The sequence below is a fragment of the Mauremys mutica genome, chromosome 1, assembly GCF_020497125.1.
Source record: "Mauremys mutica isolate MM-2020 ecotype Southern chromosome 1, ASM2049712v1, whole genome shotgun sequence".
Taxonomy (NCBI): domain Eukaryota; kingdom Metazoa; phylum Chordata; order Testudines; family Geoemydidae; genus Mauremys; species Mauremys mutica.
In genome coordinates, this window is record NC_059072.1 from 215,394,591 (window position 1) to 215,413,084 (window position 18,494).

An 18,494-nucleotide genomic window follows, 5' to 3' on the forward strand; every position below is an offset into this window, starting at 1 on the left:
AAATTCCATCTTTGCTACAAGATAAAGTCTGGATTCTCACATGAATGCCAGGCTGGTTGCATCTGTTAATTCCATTGATTTCAATGGGATTATTTAAGAAGTAAATAGACTAATCATTATGAGTAAAGGTGGCAGAATATTGCCCCAAATCAGTCCAGTTTTACTCCCCAGAATTCCTGTTCTACTCTTAAATGAAGCCCCTCCAAATTTAATAAGAAAATAGCTGCTGACTATTTTGACAAATCATATATTTGGACAGATCACTGTGTAATCTTCAATCCACTATTCCTGCCATTCCCAGTGGTACACCAGCTTGCTGTGTGCCCCATCCATCACAGCCAGTCGTGGGTGGTACATCTTAACCTGCTGACATGCCCATTCTCCAGGATAGTACCATTTTCTCTCAGATTGCCTCTCACAAAAGTTAGAAAGCTGCCCTTCCTTTCAGTGACTTTGCTTCCAAAGCTTTGTAAGACTCATACGGCTAATTAAGAGGGTGCGGGAAAAATATATTAAAACAAAAGAAATTCTGTGCATAATGTAACTGGTCTGAAATGCTGCAAAACTCATTTAGACAGGTTCACCTTATTTATACTGTATTTTTAAAAACTACCCTTATTGTCTAGAGAGCAGTGTCTTCTCCTAAGCTACCCTCTGAGCCTCTTGGCACTCTAGCTTGTCAGAAACACATTCTTTGTAGTTTTCAGGTCTTTTTTCTTTTTCTTTATTGGTCCTGTTAATTGTCTTCAGTGGACGTGTCATCCAGAAATCTGCTTGAATTGCTTTCAGAGATGCAGGATTTATGTATTTCTTAATATTCTTAATCAAATATGAATCACAGAAAAGATAACTCATCTTTCACAATCTGTGAGAATGAAGCAAAAATAAGATCATATCATCTGTGATCCTCCAACGTCCAGCAATTGAACCATTCTCCCTACACTATTAGGGGGGAACTGTTTGCTGGGGGGCACAGGGGTGCTGATCCTGGTCTGGGCGGGGGGCTGGGGCCAGTGGTACCATCTGCCAGGGGCTGCGCTGCAGCTTCTCCTGCTGTCCCCAGTACCGCTGCTCAGGCCCCAGGGCAGCTCCAGCTGCAGCCAGTGAGGCTGACTGAATGGCCGCCCGAGTGGCTGCTGCGGAGCTGCTCCAGCCACGGCCAGTGTAGCTGTCCCCAGGGCTGTCTGAGTAGCTGTCCCCAGGTCCAACTGCTTGGGCGGCCCATGGATCAGCCAGACTGGCTGCTGCAGAAGTCATGGAGGCAGGGCTGGCTCCAGGGGTTTTGCTGCCCCAAGCAGCCAAAAAAAAAAAAAGAAAAAAGCCACGACCACGATCTGCGGCAATTCAGCGGGAGGTCCTTCACTCGGAGCGGGAGTGAGGGACCCTCTGCCGAATTGCCGCTGAATCCCTGAAAGTGCCGCCCCGCTCAGGAGTGGCCACCCCAAGCACCTGCTTGATAAGCTGGTGTCTGGAGCTGGCCCTGCATGGAGGTTGCAGAAAGTCACCAAATCCGTGACTTCTATGACCTCCATGACAGACATGGAGCTCTGTAGATGAACTAGAACCCAGTACAGAGCACAAATTTAATGTTCTCTTGGTTGTTTGTGCAAGTCAGAAGCTTAACAGCTGCAGTCTATGCTAGTTGAAGTTTCTGAATGGCCTTTGATGGTCCAATTTAGAATATATTGCAGGAGTCTAGATTTGCAGTAGTGAAGGCATGGATAAATGTGGCAAGATCTACAGCTGAGATGAAAGGATGCAATCTTTCCTCATGATAAAAGATAAGAGAAGGTGTTTGTGGTCACTGTTACTTAGGATCGACAAAAATCAATTGTTCTTTTAAAAATCTTTCTTTTTAATTAAATCCAATTTTTAAATTGTAAATTTAATTTTTATTTATAATAAATGTGGGTTTATTTTTTTAAATAATGCATTTAAAATTAAATTTTAAATTGATAACCCATGTTAAGGTGTGAAATTATTATAATCTATTAATCATTTAAATTTAAAAATATTAAACAATACATGTTTGCAGCCATAGTTGTAATGAAAGTAAAACCACTGAACTGGCTGAAGTCACTGACTGCCTAAGTACCTGGAACCAGTGTGCAGAAGAACTAAACCACCTTTTGACATCAGTTGCCTCTTCTGTAGACGCAGAGAGAATATTTCTTTCATTTCAGTTTATCCAGCTAGTTCAGTTCAATGACTGGTTCATTGAAGGTTAAGAAATTGATTGGGATTTGAAAAAAACCCAGAAAACTTGTTTTCCTCTCTAATCTATAAGAATGAGATCTAATATTTCTAAAATCCTGAAGGCCATGTTGACCACGAATGATCAGTGCAATTCGTTAACTACCTTTTTTTAATAGATCAGTTAGTTTTAAATGCAAAATTTGTTTAAATAAACTTTTTTCTTATGTATCTAGCACTTTTATATTTTTTATTTAACTGTAAAATACTGTTTTGTGCATTCATAATTAAACTCAAATTTCCATCTGAATGGAGCTTGATACAAATCATGAGTAAAAAAAAAGTCATCTAGTAAATAATACATCAATCACTGTTTTCTAATATAAAAAATTAAGAATCTGGATAAATGTATGCCAGTGTATAATTGCTTTAAAAAAGGTGTGTAGATACAATGTATCCATCTAGTTTGCATAAAGAAGCCACATTTAATGTAAAAGCTATATTTTGTTGAAAATCAACAGGTTTTAATGGTTACTAACCAATGAGAATCAACATTTCTTTAGGAATAGGGTGACCTGATGTCCTGATTTTATAGGGACAGTCCCAATTTCTGGGTCTTTTTCTTATATAGGCTCTTATTACCCCCTACCCCCATCCTGATTTTTCACATTTGCTATCTGAACACCCTGTTTAGGAAAATAATTAACAGTACAAATGCAAAATAAAATTAAAATGGATTATTTAAATCAGGGTTTCCTGCTTGCTGATTTAAATCAAATCACCCTGCAGTTGCTATCTCGGAATCCAGAGGCAGTGATGACACTGAAATTGAGAAACATTCAACAAAAGGTAGGCAGGTGCCCTCGCCTGAGGGAGCAGACATAGGCTCTTCGAAATACTGCAAATATGCTCAAGCCTGCTAACAATCATCTCCAATTTATCCCGATTAAGCCTAGGACAACTGGCCTTGTTTCATGTCTCTGTCAGACATTGGAAATGGTTCAGTATATATCCAAGGAAGGGAGATAGAATCCTCATCAACATAAGGGTGACAGTATAGCCTCAGGGAGCGAGTCACCAATTCTCCCACAAAATTCACATATATGTTGAACAACAGATTTGAATATGTTTAACCTTGGGATAGCAGTGGCAAAGAACGAAGCTCTAGGAAAGGAATTAGCATATCATCTTTCAAGCAGTTTTGTACCTCCCTGAAGATTTTGTGATGAGGCTAAGGCTCAGCTATGCCAAAGGCCACTGAAGAATTTAAGTAGTAATAACAGGGCATACTACTTTTATCCTTTATTCTGAAGAAGCCATCGACTGCAGACTGGAGTTTGCATGCCATATCCAGATCTGAAATCTGACTAGTTGGGGCTCATGTACTGGAAATCAGTGGATGCTGCTGGATAGTCCCATCACTACCTTCCCGGTTTCTACCCTAGAAAGTGATTAGTGATTGAGCAACAATTTAGAAGGTTTATAATGTAAAGATGGTCTCCTAAGCAAAGACTAGACCACAAACAGTTTGAAGATTGATGGTAATTTGAAGGTTGCCTTGAAGAGGCATTATCACTCATCAACAAAAGGCTCAGATAATATCTAGTAGTTTTTATCAAGGATTATGATTTCATTGAAGGATTATGATTGAGGGTATGGTTGTGCATTGTCAGCCAGTATATTTACTCATTCTACATAAGTAGAACATACCTGGATTATAGCTAAATAGAAGACTTCAGTCTCCTTCACTTTTCACAATTACTAATTTGACTAAAACATTTTTGTGTCCATAGGTTGGATATGAAAGTAAGTAGTGGGGTACTCCGAGGACTAAGCTATGTATGAGTGTTTGTATATAATCTACTGTTTATCCACTTAAAACAGTGATCTCGTTTACAGAGATCTCATGGTCCCTGATGTGCAACTTTATAATGAGGTTCTTCAGAGACAAGAAAGGTACATAATTTTAAATAAAACAAAACAATCTAATTGGTTCTTTTCCTCTTCTGATTTGGGAATGCAATTAACCTCTTGGTATTCCTGCACAATATGAATTTAAATCCACAGATGAAATTTAAATGAATACCACGTGTTTAAGACTTGAAACATTTCCACTATTCTGTCTCTGTCTGATAGGAACCTTATTAAAAGAAAGAGATGAAAATTGTGTGGATTAATACCCTAGTGATATTTATGTAATGACTCTATAAGCAAGAAGCCTTTTTTAAAGTAGCAGCAGTGCAGACAACCAATGAAATCTGAGAATTTGGAAGTTAAGGTTGATATCCTTTTCTTAATCCATGAAGTAATTAAAGCAAGAAGCATTTTTCCAGTTTAGCTAATATTTTGCTTTACAGATAATGCAAGATTTATAGTAAGATTTTAAAACTGCTAAACTGAGTAGTTTCAGTAATACTTAAAATTTGTATGGAAGGATCTCTCTGTCTAGTGTCTATGCGCCTATAATGTATGATGACATCTCTGTTATATCTCCTCTCTCTTACATATAAACATATGGTGGAGTGATAGCAAACCTATAGTTAAAGTTCTGTTATTGTTTATACATATTGTTTATATGTTTGTATGTCTTGGCTCATATTACATTTTTCTGTGTTTGTTCTCTATACTTTGTTATACATATTGTATTGGTTTCACGATATATACAATTCCTTTTGAGCAGTTGCAATTTGATTGGTAAATACGGTTTTGGTATGTATGCCAGTTTTGGAACTTTTAGTTGAAGTGCACCTACAAGGAATCCAAGGACTATTTTGTGACCATTTTTCTTGTAAACACTTTTTAGCTAATATATTAACTTGGTCAACCAGTATTCTGATGTCTTAGTTGCCACAGCAAACTTACCAATAAGTCCACATGCTAGAAGTGCCTTTGACATTTATTGTTTAACAAATGTATTCCATATGGGTAGCACCATTTTTGAGGACAATTATTATTACTTGCTCGAAATATCACAAGAGATCAAATCACATTGTGGCTTGACAAATTCAATTTATGAAATTGAAGCTGAGGTTTGCTTTCAGAAAAAAACTCCCACACCACTAAAGAACCATTTATTTATTTATTTTTACTCTCAGTCTTTAAAAGTGACATAATTATTTTCCCTCCTCAAAATTGGAATTACAACTTGTTTAAGCACTTAGACCTTGAATGCCAAGTTTCAGCTGTGAGCAATTTTTTTTACATCTAAATTATAGAGCTTTAAAAATAGGATCTGTAATGGAAATGCTGCAAGATCCTTAATTCTAGTCATACAAACATTGTTATAATAAAACACATGAATGTTATTAGACTCACATGCATTGGTAACTACAAATTGTGTGAATAATACCAATCATTTAGCCTTTCTAGTGTAGGAGACGTCTGGGCCCCATCTCTTCCTCCAGTTTTTTGATATTGTATACTTTGTAGGTTTTATGTTCTTGTTGCCTTATTTATTTACAAACAGGGCCTGATTAAGGCAGGGGCTGGCCCCAGTGCAACAGGGATCAGGCAGGCTTCCTGCATGCCGTGGCCCCACGCTGCTCCTTGAAGTGGCTGGTTGCTGGCATGTCTCCGCAGCCCCTGGTGGGGGAGGCGGCTCTGTGCGTTGCCCTCATCCCCAGCACCATCCCCGGCCAATGGGAGCTGCAGGGGCGGTGCTTGCAGGTGCGGGCAGCACACGGAGACATGCTGTCCCCCTCTCCCCCGGGGTGCGCAGAGGCGTGCCAGCAGCTGGCTGCTTCTATAGCAGGCAGGCAGCCTGCCTGAGCCCTGCTGCACCACCAGCCGGGAACCACCTGTGGTAAGTGCCTACCGGCTGGAGCCTGCACCTCACATCCCCTCCTGCACCCTAACCCCTTGCCCCAGGTCAGAATCCTCCTCCTGCACCCAAACTCCCTCCCAGAGCCTGCACCCCTCACCCTCTTCTGCACCCCACCACTCTGCCCCAACCTGGAGCCCCCTCCAGCACCCAAACTCCCTCCCAGAAAGAAACTAATGTAGCAGCTGTTCTAAGGTAAGAAGTAGGCTAGTTTGAATTTACTTAACTATATTCTACATGTTTTAAGACTGACATGTAACCACAGAACAGCTTTATGTTAATTAAAAGGCAAGTTTAGTATAACGTTAATAGCCTCAATGCCATAACTGTGATCATTATGTTTTAAATTAGGAAAAAGACTTGTATAGAGGGGCCCACAGGAGAGTTAATCCATCCCTGCTCACAAATCATCTTTTTTCTAATCCCTATATGTTAGCTATTCTCTGTTAAGGGAATCTAATATATTCTTGTAAAATATTATTTTAAACATAGAAGGCCTAAGTAATGGTATATTACAGGCTGTATTAAATGTGAGAATACAAAACCTATGCAGAGATAATGTTTAATTTCCTAGTGCAGTGCAGTATTAATTACGTCTCTGTTATCTGTCTCTGTTATTACAGTATTTAGATGAGACCAGAATGGGAGATGCTGAGTGCCTTCATCCTCTTATTAGGAGATTAGGACAATCTACACTTTTGGGGAACTAATTTATGATCGTTGTTAACTGGAATGCCCCATAAACTGAGCAGAAAAAATATCTGGTTCAATGGGCATTGAAATCATTGGGAACTTGTCTGTTGAGTTTAATGGACATTGATTCAGGGCTAGAGCACTGGAAGACATATTAGCACAGTAAAAATTCAAAACTGTGTACATTTAGTATACGTTTTCAGTTTGTTGTAGAGCTGAAACAAATATTTATCTATATCCCCATGAGAAATACTTCATTGTTCTGAGCCTGACCTCCTGTAGAACCAACAATGTTCCTTTGGGAAGGGGAAAAAAACATTTGATTTAGTAAAATTTCTCTTACCAGAAATGCCTGTGGGAGTCCTGAGACTAGTGCCTTGAGCAACTGTTTTTCCACTTTACAGAGCCATATATGTTTTTTATATTCACATGAGTTGAATATATTAGAAAGTTCCAAAACGGAAATCCAGTCAATCTACTTCCTTAGCTTTTCATATTCGTAGTACACATATTTTCCGTAACATGCCTAATCAATAATTGGCTGTATAAAAATGTGGACTCTTCTGGGGGAGCATTTGGCTGATAAGAATGTGGGAGCTAAGGCCTCGTGGAAAGGGATCTAACTTGCAAAACTGTGCCAATTACTTCCATTCTCCATACTCCTATTACTATATGTATTATATTAAGACATCCCAATACTGCCTTAAATTATGCATCTGACACTCACATGAAATGTTGCTAGAGAAATCAGTTGTTTTCACTTAGCACACAATCCCTTTGGACCTGTGTCAACGCTCTCATCTAATCACATAATCATTGATGTGCTTACCATCTCAGCAACTCGCACTCAAAAATCAAAACAAAAGCCTGCAATTAAAGGGGCAAAGAGGAAATCAAATGATTTAAAATGTTAAATTTTATTTTAATTAATTCTTAAGAGAACATGTGGTGTTAAATAATCTCAGAAGCTTCAATCCAGTGTTCTCTGCATTCTAAAAATAACTAGGCTTCAATTTCTTGATATTAACTTTTTAGTAAGGAGAATTAAAACATAAGAAAATACTTTTAAAAGTCAGCAGAAAACAGGATTCTAGACGTTTTTTCTTTCTTTTCTTTTTCAAACATGTCACGTTCTCGCTCATCTTCCTGTTCTTTCTCCTCTTCCTCTCCATCTTAGCAGGAACTGTGTTCTCTTTTTGAGTCTCCAAGTTCCCAGAATTGTAAAACCAATCAATTAATTTTACTGCTATATAATGTCAACATCAAAAAACAGATCTACACTGGAATGTGTTGAATCAGGTAAAATTACTTGAAAGTGGGATGACCCAGTGTGTGGTTCTTCTCATATATCATGCGCTAAGTGTTTTCCTTTTCAACATTGCAGGTCAGATTCTGAGCTAGTATAAATTGGCATAGCTCCAATGACATCATGGTGCTACAAATGTATACCAGTTGAGTGCCTGGTTTTAGGAATTTCAAGATCCTCTGTAAAGTTTCTGCATTTGGGGAGAGAGAGTGTGTGTGCGTGCACGCGCGCTACTAGCTATGGTGAGGCCAGCCTTAGGATAAATAGCCCCCTATGTGAACTTCCTTTGTTGCCCTTTAAGTACTGTTCCCTGTGCAGCAGGCAGCTGCTCAGCAGGCAGAGCGGTAGCAGGTGTCATGCTGCCAGAAGGACAGAGAGAGGATGCGTGTGAGCACGCATGTGGGTATGGCCCTTCTGCAGCCTCTTAACCACAATGCCCCACAACCCCACGGCATGCTGGTCAGTCGCCCACATCACACACCTGTAAGCCTGGCTCTGTAGCTATGCAATTTATGCAGTGGTGATAACTTTCTGGTAAATTTCAGATTCATGTGATCAATTGAAAATCTGACCCTGATTGTTTATCTTGCAACTCTGATCACTTCACCTATACTGTGACCACTAATCCATCTCCCACACGACTACTCCTTACATTCCAAAAACTACTCCAGCCACTGTACTATAAAATGGAATGAAATCTGACATAGCCTTGAAAAATGGTGATGTAGAATCTTTATGAAGATAAATAGCCATCTGGCTAAAGAAAACAAAACCCTGTAATGATAGCCTTTTTTCCTGGGATTGGTATCCTTGTTTTGCATAATATCCTATCTCCAAGGCAAATAACCTTTTTATTTTTTTTAAACAAGTGTTTGCCTTTCTCTATTTTCAACAATATAAACAATTTGTCAATAAAGAATAATAAACTCACAACAAGAGTGATTTTTTCATTTTTCTCTCGGTATTAGATGGACGGAAAACATTTATGCTTTGAACTTAAAGGTCAGATACGACTTACACTATTTGAAAAGATATATTGCTTTAACCAAAAATACTTTTATTACAACAATATAATTGACAGGAAATTGAATATCAGATATGTAGCAGCCACAAAAAGATGATTTAACACCCACTGTTATTTTATGGGAAATATTATATACACATCAATCTTTCCAAAGGACACATGATGATAACCAGTTAACCAAACTGGAAATCAGTTGCATATCATGCATGGGAGTAACTAAAAAGCAGTGATAGGAAAGAGGAAAGATAATAATCACTAGAAGAAGTTTCCTTTTCAGTTATTCAGCTACTGCTCATTATAAGCCATTAGGATTTCTAATTAAGCATTGAAGATAGAAAATATGCCTGCAAATTTTTATCCCAATGATGTAATCAGGGAGTAAGACTTCACAGCAGTATGTATGACAAACTGGCACCATCCTGTGATCTTACCCAGCCATTTAATCTACTGCAGGGATATTTTTAATGTTCATATTACATATAGTCTATAAGAAGAATATTAATATAATTAAATTTTATATGTAAACATCCAAAGCAAGCAGATTCTACCACAGGACAACCAAGTAAAGAGTCCTTTTGTGACAAGAATTATAGATTACACATAGATTACACATAGATTTGTTACACATAGATTAGAATATTGTACTTTGCAATAGTGCTATATATCTTTGCTCAGTCAAATAGCCATTATTAATGGAAGGATTTTCCTAGTGGCACCATTAATCATAGCTTGCCTACAGTCCATTTATTTCTGTCCCCATACTGGTTTTGTGCCTTTATTGGTCAATACTAATCATTATAATAGGAACCTAGCCTAGGCTTCAATGATAAAAACCAGTGCCTTATTTGGCCCTAACTAAGATTTTCTTTCCTTTTAAATGTTCATGTTTTATGTGGCTTTACTTTTACTTTTAACATTCCCTGAACATACTTTTGTATGTTTAGTTTCCTCTTTTTTAATTATGGTACACTGGCAGCAACATCATTTTGCAATCATCTTGACATTTGTAATGTCAACTCTGTAGACTTGTGTTAACCTCATTTTGCCATCATCTTAATGTACTAACCTCTGTATAGACCTGCACAGAAATAATTTTGCATTCATCCTGGCATGTGCAATAATGTCTCATTAGATTTGAACTAACAGAATTTTCTCATCATAATTTGCCATCATAATAACCAGGTCTTCACAGATTTAATGTGACAATCTCTTGCCACTGTAACTAACGCTTTCAACAATTGTCTTCCAGAGGGAGTTTAAGGGAAGACAATGTAATTAAAAGAGAGGTCCTCAAACAATCCAGTACTCAAAGTGGTTTCAATTGCATATCTTAAATAATAATTAATCATGCCAGTATGCAGCACTTGTATATATTCCTTTTTTCCATAGATCTCAAAACACTGTACAAAAGTGGGTAAGCATTATTATCCCTATTTTCAAGATGGGAGAATAAAGCCCAGGGTTCATGTGGTGGGTCATTGCCAGTATTTGGAACAGAATCTGCATCTCCTGATTCCTAATGTGTTACTCTACCTATTGGACTGCACTGCCTCCACCATACAATTAACTATGTTAAAGATGGATGGACATGTACCGTATGTTAACCTGCCAATCATTCATATTTGACATAGAGTAGAATAAAGTGAAGAGTGACGGGGCCTCAATCCGCATTGGGCATCTGCAACACTACCATGATTTAATAATAATCACAAAATATAGGCCCAATCTCTTTAAAGACAGACAGCTGGATTTAAGTTGACATCACCAGCTAGGACACTTAACATGCAAAATGACCCTACATGAGACCTGAATTTAAGAGGCATAAGCTCACAGCTTAGGTGATGTTAATAATAATGAGACAAATCTGCCTGTTTCAGGGATCATAATGTGTCCCCTGTTGAAGGAACTGATGCGGGTTTGCCTCTGGAGATAGGATTTGGGGCAGTTCTGTCTGTTGTAGTGCAGAGGGTGTTGGGGGTAGGCCAGAGGATCCATACTGCCTGGATCCTCTCGTTCTGTGGCTCATGTGAGGGGTGTGCAAAGGGCACACACAGCTGTTTGAATAAATAGGCTGAACAAATCCACGGCCTCCCTGTAGCCTCGGAAGGAGGAGGGGCAGGTAGGGAAATATTCTTCTGCATCTGCCCAGTGCCTAGCCCAGGTGCTAAGGCTGGCAAGGTGCTGACATAAGGATTTTGGCCTAAAAGCTTTTTTTTAAATTTTTCACTGCATGAAGCACAGACCAAATTGGGGTACTGGAATATAAAAATCAGCGCTCTGTGCCAATATTGCAATTTCTACAGTGTATTTCTTTTTTTAATATAAAAATATACAGGTTTGGGAAACTAAACATATTGTTCTGCTTTTGTGGTTCCATGTTCGGAATGGTTTTGTTAGTCTTGTAATAAAATGAAAAGATCCCTTCTTTACTTTTGCTGTGATAAGGATATGGAAGAACTGTTGTTCTTCTGTTGCTAAAACACAGCTAAGTCTGTCATAACAACAAGTGACAAATAGAAAGAATACGAGCATAAAACCAAAGCAAATGAGAGCTCACATGCTCCACATTAGTGCTTCAAAGATTCACATCCCAGTTTTCCTCTTTTCACTTTGGTGCCGCGATCCTAGAACTCTAACCACCTCTTCCCACACAGATCAATACGATAGATTTGCAAATATTAACAAGAACACTGAAAGAGCTTGTTTATGAGCCTGATAGTTGAATGGAGCAACAGACTTGGATTCCCAATATTTTTCATTCATCTTTGACAACTTTTTAATACAGATTGAATAGTTTTCTGAAGTTATAATCCAAACATCATCTGTATTAGGCTTATACTATCATCGTTTTGCCTTGTGATGACATTTCTTGTCAAGCAAATGGACCATTGATGTTATAAGAAGTCACAAAGGGTTTTAAATCAGTTCCACTTTGTAGGCTACCTATTATTTGTTGAGGCATTTATTAACCGGACAAGCGACACTGCGTGTATTACTTTACTTCAGTCACATGTCTGAATTACGTGCTTTTTTTACTTTGTATATTATAGTAAATTACAATGTCGGAGAAGATCACTGCTCTATGCTCTGCGCTGATTACTACTACACAGTTGGTACTACATAGAATATTGTTTCTTTATTTGGGGACCTGCCCTGTCATAGAAATTATTCCGTCTGGCCCATGATTTTTTTCCTCTCAAAAACGTATTTTTCCACCAAAGTACAACTTCACAATTAAAAAAAGCCTGCATTTCAAAGCAGCCCAGCAGCTCAGTGACATCATAATTAAAGTAACTGTTTGCCAGAAAGTTAGATTTAGGGCTGGTCTACACTACCACTTAAGTCGATGTAACAACTTGGGTTGTGAAAATGACACCCCCCTTAGTGGCATAAGTTCCATCAACACCATGCTATGTCAGTGGAAGAGCATCTCCCGTTGACGTAGCTTCTGCCTCTCTTGCCTCTTATGCTGATTGGAGAATGCTCTATCGTCAGCATAGCACGTCTTCACCAGACGCACTACAGTGGTGCAGATGCGTCCATGTAGCTCGGTAGTGTAGACATGCCCTTAGTTACTGGTAAAGGCATGTTATCAAGTGAAAACTTTTAAAACATTTTAAAGGAGATGTTTAGCATAAAAAAGCAATTCCTTGATTTACGGCTCTAGTTTCCTCAACCTTCTTCTCTGCCAAATCCTCAAATTGCTGTTGCTGTCAGGCTGTCACTGGTGCTCTGCTTCAGATTATTTTCAACATCAGTTCATGACTTTTGGTTCCTGTGAGTTGCAAATTAATCCTCTGGAGTCTGTTTACATGTCCTGTACATCCAGGCTCTTCTGGGCATTCATGTAGCTATCAGAGCAGAAAATGCCAGTTGTTGTAAAGGTTGAATGTGTCTTAGTTTTGAAAACAAAGTTTCTTAAGGATTTATTATCTTCTTTGTCTATCTGTAACTTTGGATAGATAATCCAGAAATTTATTCATACTTTTGTATTCATCATAAGTTCAGACTCCAGTCTTCAGCTTAAACTAAATCAAAAAATAAAATGTCTATTGCATTTTTTCCAGAATAGATTCTAAAAAATAAACTCTGAAACAAAAGCAGAAAATGACCAGGTTCCTGTGAATGGATTTACAATGGAATTCATGACTCGTTAATGCTGTTCTGTGAGTTACAGTCCATATAATTTCCTGTTTGTGCCCTTTATGGGTCATATTTTGGTTTTGTATAACAGGAGACTGAGTGGCATTTGGCTTTTTATTTTTATGCATAGGAAGGTTACATGCAAACTCTGAGGATTCTTTAAAAAATAAATAGTTTCTACATAAAACCACAATTTCTGCTCAAATTGATGCAATCACAATTCAAAAACACTTATGAAAACACTTTTTGTAGGAGACCCTAAAGTACCCAATATATAAACTGAAAATGAGATTAGACACCAATAAACCAGAATCTCTAATCATCCCCCCAAATAGGGAGGAAAATTATTTAACCTACAAAACACAAATCTGGTGTGTTTATTGATGAAACCAAATCTATTCTACAGGGCATGTATTGCAGTTGAATGGAGAGCAGGACTGTATCCACTGTGCTGTACTGCTGTGGATATTACTTGGAAAGCTGTTAGACATCATTTATATCCATTACACTTGCCATCCTAGAAGCAGAGCCTTATATGTAGAGTTCATACGCTGTCCTATTATGGGAAACCAACTTGTTTTGAGGGAAGCATAGTTATTTGCTTCTGCGCAGGTCCTGGAATTTGAAACATCTCGGGGCCTCCACAGAACTCTGGCATTAGTTACTATGTCGGCTCCCTGGAAGTCAGGATTGCTCATTTTCCCCCTTACAGGCTCCAGATCTTAGAAGCAGTTATATTTTACATCAAAACTAAAGAGTATACTGAAGAGGGTTTTTTTTTTAACTTGGTGTGGCTTCTTGGGACATAATCATCATTATCCAGACACAAGCAAAACTGCAAAAATTATTGGAGCAGTAAAGTTGAAACATACTTTGCCAAGAAATATTTTGTTGTTGTTTTGCCTTGAGATTTCATGTCTGCTCACATGCTTTGGTATGAGGAAGTGGAAGATTGTTGTAAGTATGAACAGACTGAAATACTTTTTCACTATACTCACTTTGACATAATCTGATAATGCTGCACAGCCGGCTAACAGCATGCATTTTTCAATGTTTACTTTCCAACTATGAAAAAGCAGACTAATGGAAAAAAAAGGAGTAGTGTCTTGTCTGTTTAACCTTTTTTGTAAAAAATAAAAAATACAAACCCTTGATATATATAAAGAAGTATTTCATAAATTCAATACCGCTCTCATGGAAATAAAGAAAATACATTTCTTTCCAGAGTTTCACTACTTAATCAGATTTTTTGAAGGAAACAGACCAGTATCAGAAAAAAAGAAGCTTTTTCATTATTATTTTAATAATCTGGCACCACATCAAATAATTAATTAGTTGCTTTGAACTTTAATGGCATAAGCTGTTTCATGGCCCTAAATGAACATATACAGTGTGAGATCCCCTCTCATTATTATTAAAGTAGCTGGTAACAACTAAACGAGGGGGTGGAGGTGCCAGCTTTACTCAAAGTGAGCAGCAGCTGAGCTCCACTCTGCTTTTTTCCAGTGGGAGCAGAGAACCAGCACATTTTCTGTTCGGTTTGTTTATTCCTTTAAAGGCTGTCCTTTCACTTGAACAAAAAGAGGAGATTAAAAAGGATGATGAGTAAAAGAATGAAAGGTGGTTTAAAGGGGAAAAAAACAGAATGTAAAAGAAATAAATGAAGTGCCATGGTTAGAAATCTGGTCAGACCTATTCTGCAGTTCTCACTCCTACTTTGTGGGATACCTTCTGAGCCCTGCACTCATCTCAGACCCACACTTGAACCATTACCAGAGCTCTCCTGCTTTTGTCTTGCCAGTTTGAACTGATTCCAGAGAAATACATGCTGGTGGGGTTTTTTTCCGTTGCATATACTGAACCATACAGTTGTTTCTCACTTAAGTCTGATGAAGTTTCTTGAATATAGTGTTAGGCTTTTATCATGTTTGACAGGAAAGATAGCTTAAAACTCAATTCCATTTTTGACATTCATGACAAGTGAGGGGTTTTTTGTGTGCGCAGCTTTTGTTTAAGGCTAAGTCTGGTTCTGCTTCTTGTGCAATAAATAACATTCTTGGCTTTATATAGATGAGCTGTGTCTTTTGAGACACTTGGACAAGTGTAGATCCAATATTACATCTAGTGCTGTAGGGAAAATCCTGCACTGGCAGGGGCTGGACTGGATTGTAAGGTCCTGAGGACAGAAACTTTGTCTCCTCTATTTATGTGTAAAGCACCTAAATGCATTCAGGGAACTCTATCAGAAATAAAATAATAATGACCTTTGCCTATGTCTGTACATCAGATATGGGGCAGATTGCTGCTCCATGAAACAACATATAGAATGGTATTCTTAGGGGGGGTATCTCTGTGGGGAGCTCCTTGTGGAGTTCACCCCCATTATCCCATCAAGGTGGCAGGGCTGCATGGAGACAGCTGTGTGGAAGAGAGAATACAACTCCACAGTGTTATTTCTTCTGGCTAAGCTCTGTTGGGGAGGAACGGGGACAATGTACATCCCCCCGTATCCCATGCACTCTCCTCCCCAGGCTGCTGAGTTTCTATCAACCCCACAGTCTGGACCCCCTTCTTAGCAGGCGAGGGGGATCTGTGTGGCTGGTCTCCTCTCTGTGGATATGGGGGTATAATTCCAGCCCGAGAATGCAGTAAATGAAAGAGACACTAATCTGGAGGTTGTGCCACTTTTGAGAAAATATGAATAAGAGACTGGAGTTTTTTAATCAGGTGGAGCATTCATGGCAGAAGCCATTTAAAAAGTCATATGCTTGCTTGTGCCCCATAGCTGCCCAGGTATCTTCTCTTCTACGTACAAGGATAAACTGGTAGCCTCAGAGGCACTGCTGTGAGATATCTACTGAGAACCAGAGACATTTAAAGTACCATGTCTCTGTGGTCTTGTCACTTTGTATTTGCCCCTTTAACAGGGCTACTTTTTTCTTAACTTTGACTTCTTTTTAGGATTTTGTTGAGGCCCCTTTTTTGTTATATTCAAGTAAATAGAAAAGACATCCACAGTATATTACAGTTGTTACAAAGTGTGTCAACATAATGTTCCTAAATGTGTTCTCCTCTTCCATTGCTCTGACCAGATCATTCGTCTCTTTGAATCCCTTCACTGGTGCCCCCTCTCTTTCTACATCAGGTAGCAAGCTTTTTGTCCTCACTCTCAGTGCTGTAACAAACATGCACAAAGCTTTGCTCTCTTCTTTCTATTTTCCCTCTCTCCTTTCTCTTTTTAAAAAGCTCCTCCCTTATCCCACCTTTCTTACTCTTCTCTTTTCTCCTCTTTCCATTTGGAGCTCTCTCTCCCTTCTCCTGCACCAGATGGCTTCTGTCTTCCTCCTGAGATCCCTCCTTTAGGCACCCTTCTATGAAATCTTTCAAGCATGACCCTTGCAAAGTCTCCGGTATTCCTTCCACACCTTGAGCTTGTTACTGTCACCTTGGGTATTCTTTGTCTGATTGTTTTGTCTGTGTTTGAGCTATATTGAAACCTCCTTGGGACAGGGACTGTCTCTCCTTATACATCTGTACAGTGTTAAGCACCCTGTCAGTGATCTATAAATAATAACAAAATGATGGGAAAAAAATCAGGTATAACAGACTTCATTTAAAAAAAAAACTTAGATTACTCTAACCTTCATATTAGAATCCTCCATCTCTCAGGGACATTAATATCAATCACTATATATCTTTCTATACCAGAACAGACCCAATTCTTTTCTCAGTTATATACATGCAATCACATTGAAAGCAGTGGGGCCAGGTTTTGCCTACATTACATCCATGAAACTTTCTTCCCTTCATGGATTTGGACAAGTATAACTGAACATAGAATGCATTACAATATTTGATCTTGTATATGTGTAATAAGGAGCAAATCCTGCCCTTTCCTTTATGGTCACCAGGGGCTACCCTTGCAGAGGAATTAGTGTACAAAAGGGGATTTGGTGTGGTAGGCGGCAGGTCAGAGCAGGGCATATTGGACTTGAGGAAAGAACAGAGGATCCCCTCTCTTTCTCTCACTCACTCACTACTCCTCTGCCCATTCTCCTCACCCACACAGCTGTGCAGGCACTCCACAGCCTGTGGGGAAGGCTGCCTCCCCAGTTGTCCTGTACATCTGCCCATCACCTGAGCCAGACACTCAGGTTTTGGGCCAGGCTCAGGATTTTGCCCTAAACGAATAATAGTTCCCTGATTCTTAAGATGCCCTGGTTTCTATGTAAATTGGAGAAGGGTAGGGGCTGCCCTAATTTATAACAGGATGTGGTTCCTTAAGGACCATTAGCCAGCTGAGGATTACTGTTGATGAGTGGAGCTCAGGCAGCACAAATGTGAATGAAACGGATGGGGCTGAGAATCTGGCCCATTATTTTTGGTGTAAAGGTCTGATTACATTACTGATTGAGTCAAATATATGGGATTATGTCATGAAGTAGAATTGTAAAGGTACAATATTTATGAAGGAGATTAACCCCAGGCCAACAGCATTAATATCAAGAGTGAAATTGTTTGAGATTCGGAATTATCCAAAGAGACTCCACATTTATAAATGGTTGTCACTGGGAGCAGGATTAGGTTTGTACATTTGTTATCAATGATTACCAGATAAACAAACTCAGCTTGAATTCTACCAATAAATGGATTGCAAACCACGGCTGACTGGTTGGTTTTTTTTACAGTGCTTTTTCAATTAAATGGCATCCCAAAGCCTAATCATCATTTAGAAGGATAACCGCTGTGCTGTGTTGTAGTTAACCACCGAAAAAGACTCCTCAGTAAATTTAGCATAACTTCATATCATCACAGTGTTATTAAGAAGAATCCACTTGTGGTAATGCTGTATCAATGTTAGAGTAAGCAGAACAGCACCAAGAATTTTAAGCAACCTTACCTTACTGAAGAGTGTGCTTAGTGGAGAGGAAAAAGAAAAGGTTAGCAGACTGTGGTGTTTAATAACTGCTTGCCAGCTGGGCTATACTAGAGAACATATTCATTAACCTTCGAGGAAAAACACATGGAACAGAAGAGATGGGGAAATACTTATGGTTTTCATTCTGTCTTCAAGTATAAGTTTCAAGTCCTTTAAATCCCAGTGTTCCTAGTTGCTTGCCACATGTGTAACAAATAACAAAGTTCTTAACCACATGTTTGGAAGGAAAGTGCTGGCGTTGAAGGAGGAGTTAATCATAATCTCTCTTGCTTTGATAGAAGAGCCCTTTTAATATATTGAATAACTTTTAGAGCATTATGATTACAAAATTTGAGATATTTTTCAGTCCCTTCTATTTCTGATTATTTGCTGCAGA

The 18,494-nt window shown here is 38.7% G+C and overlaps 1 protein-coding gene across 10 annotated transcripts in view; it reads left to right on the forward strand.

The window, feature by feature from the left end:
• The window catches only part of DMD (dystrophin), a 2,044,659-nt gene that overhangs the window by 234,683 nt on the left and 1,791,482 nt on the right, over positions 1 to 18,494 (forward strand). The window contains exon 1 of one of the 10 annotated variants that reach the window (XM_045000286.1): positions 13,840 to 14,136. The exons of the other annotated variants lie outside the window; for them this stretch is intronic. Coding sequence (XP_044856221.1) covers positions 14,094 to 14,136 — 43 coding nt within the window. The 5' untranslated portion in view covers positions 13,840 to 14,093. Of the gene's footprint in view, positions 1 to 13,839; positions 14,137 to 18,494 lie in introns of those variants that run through there. 10 annotated transcript variants of the gene reach the window in all.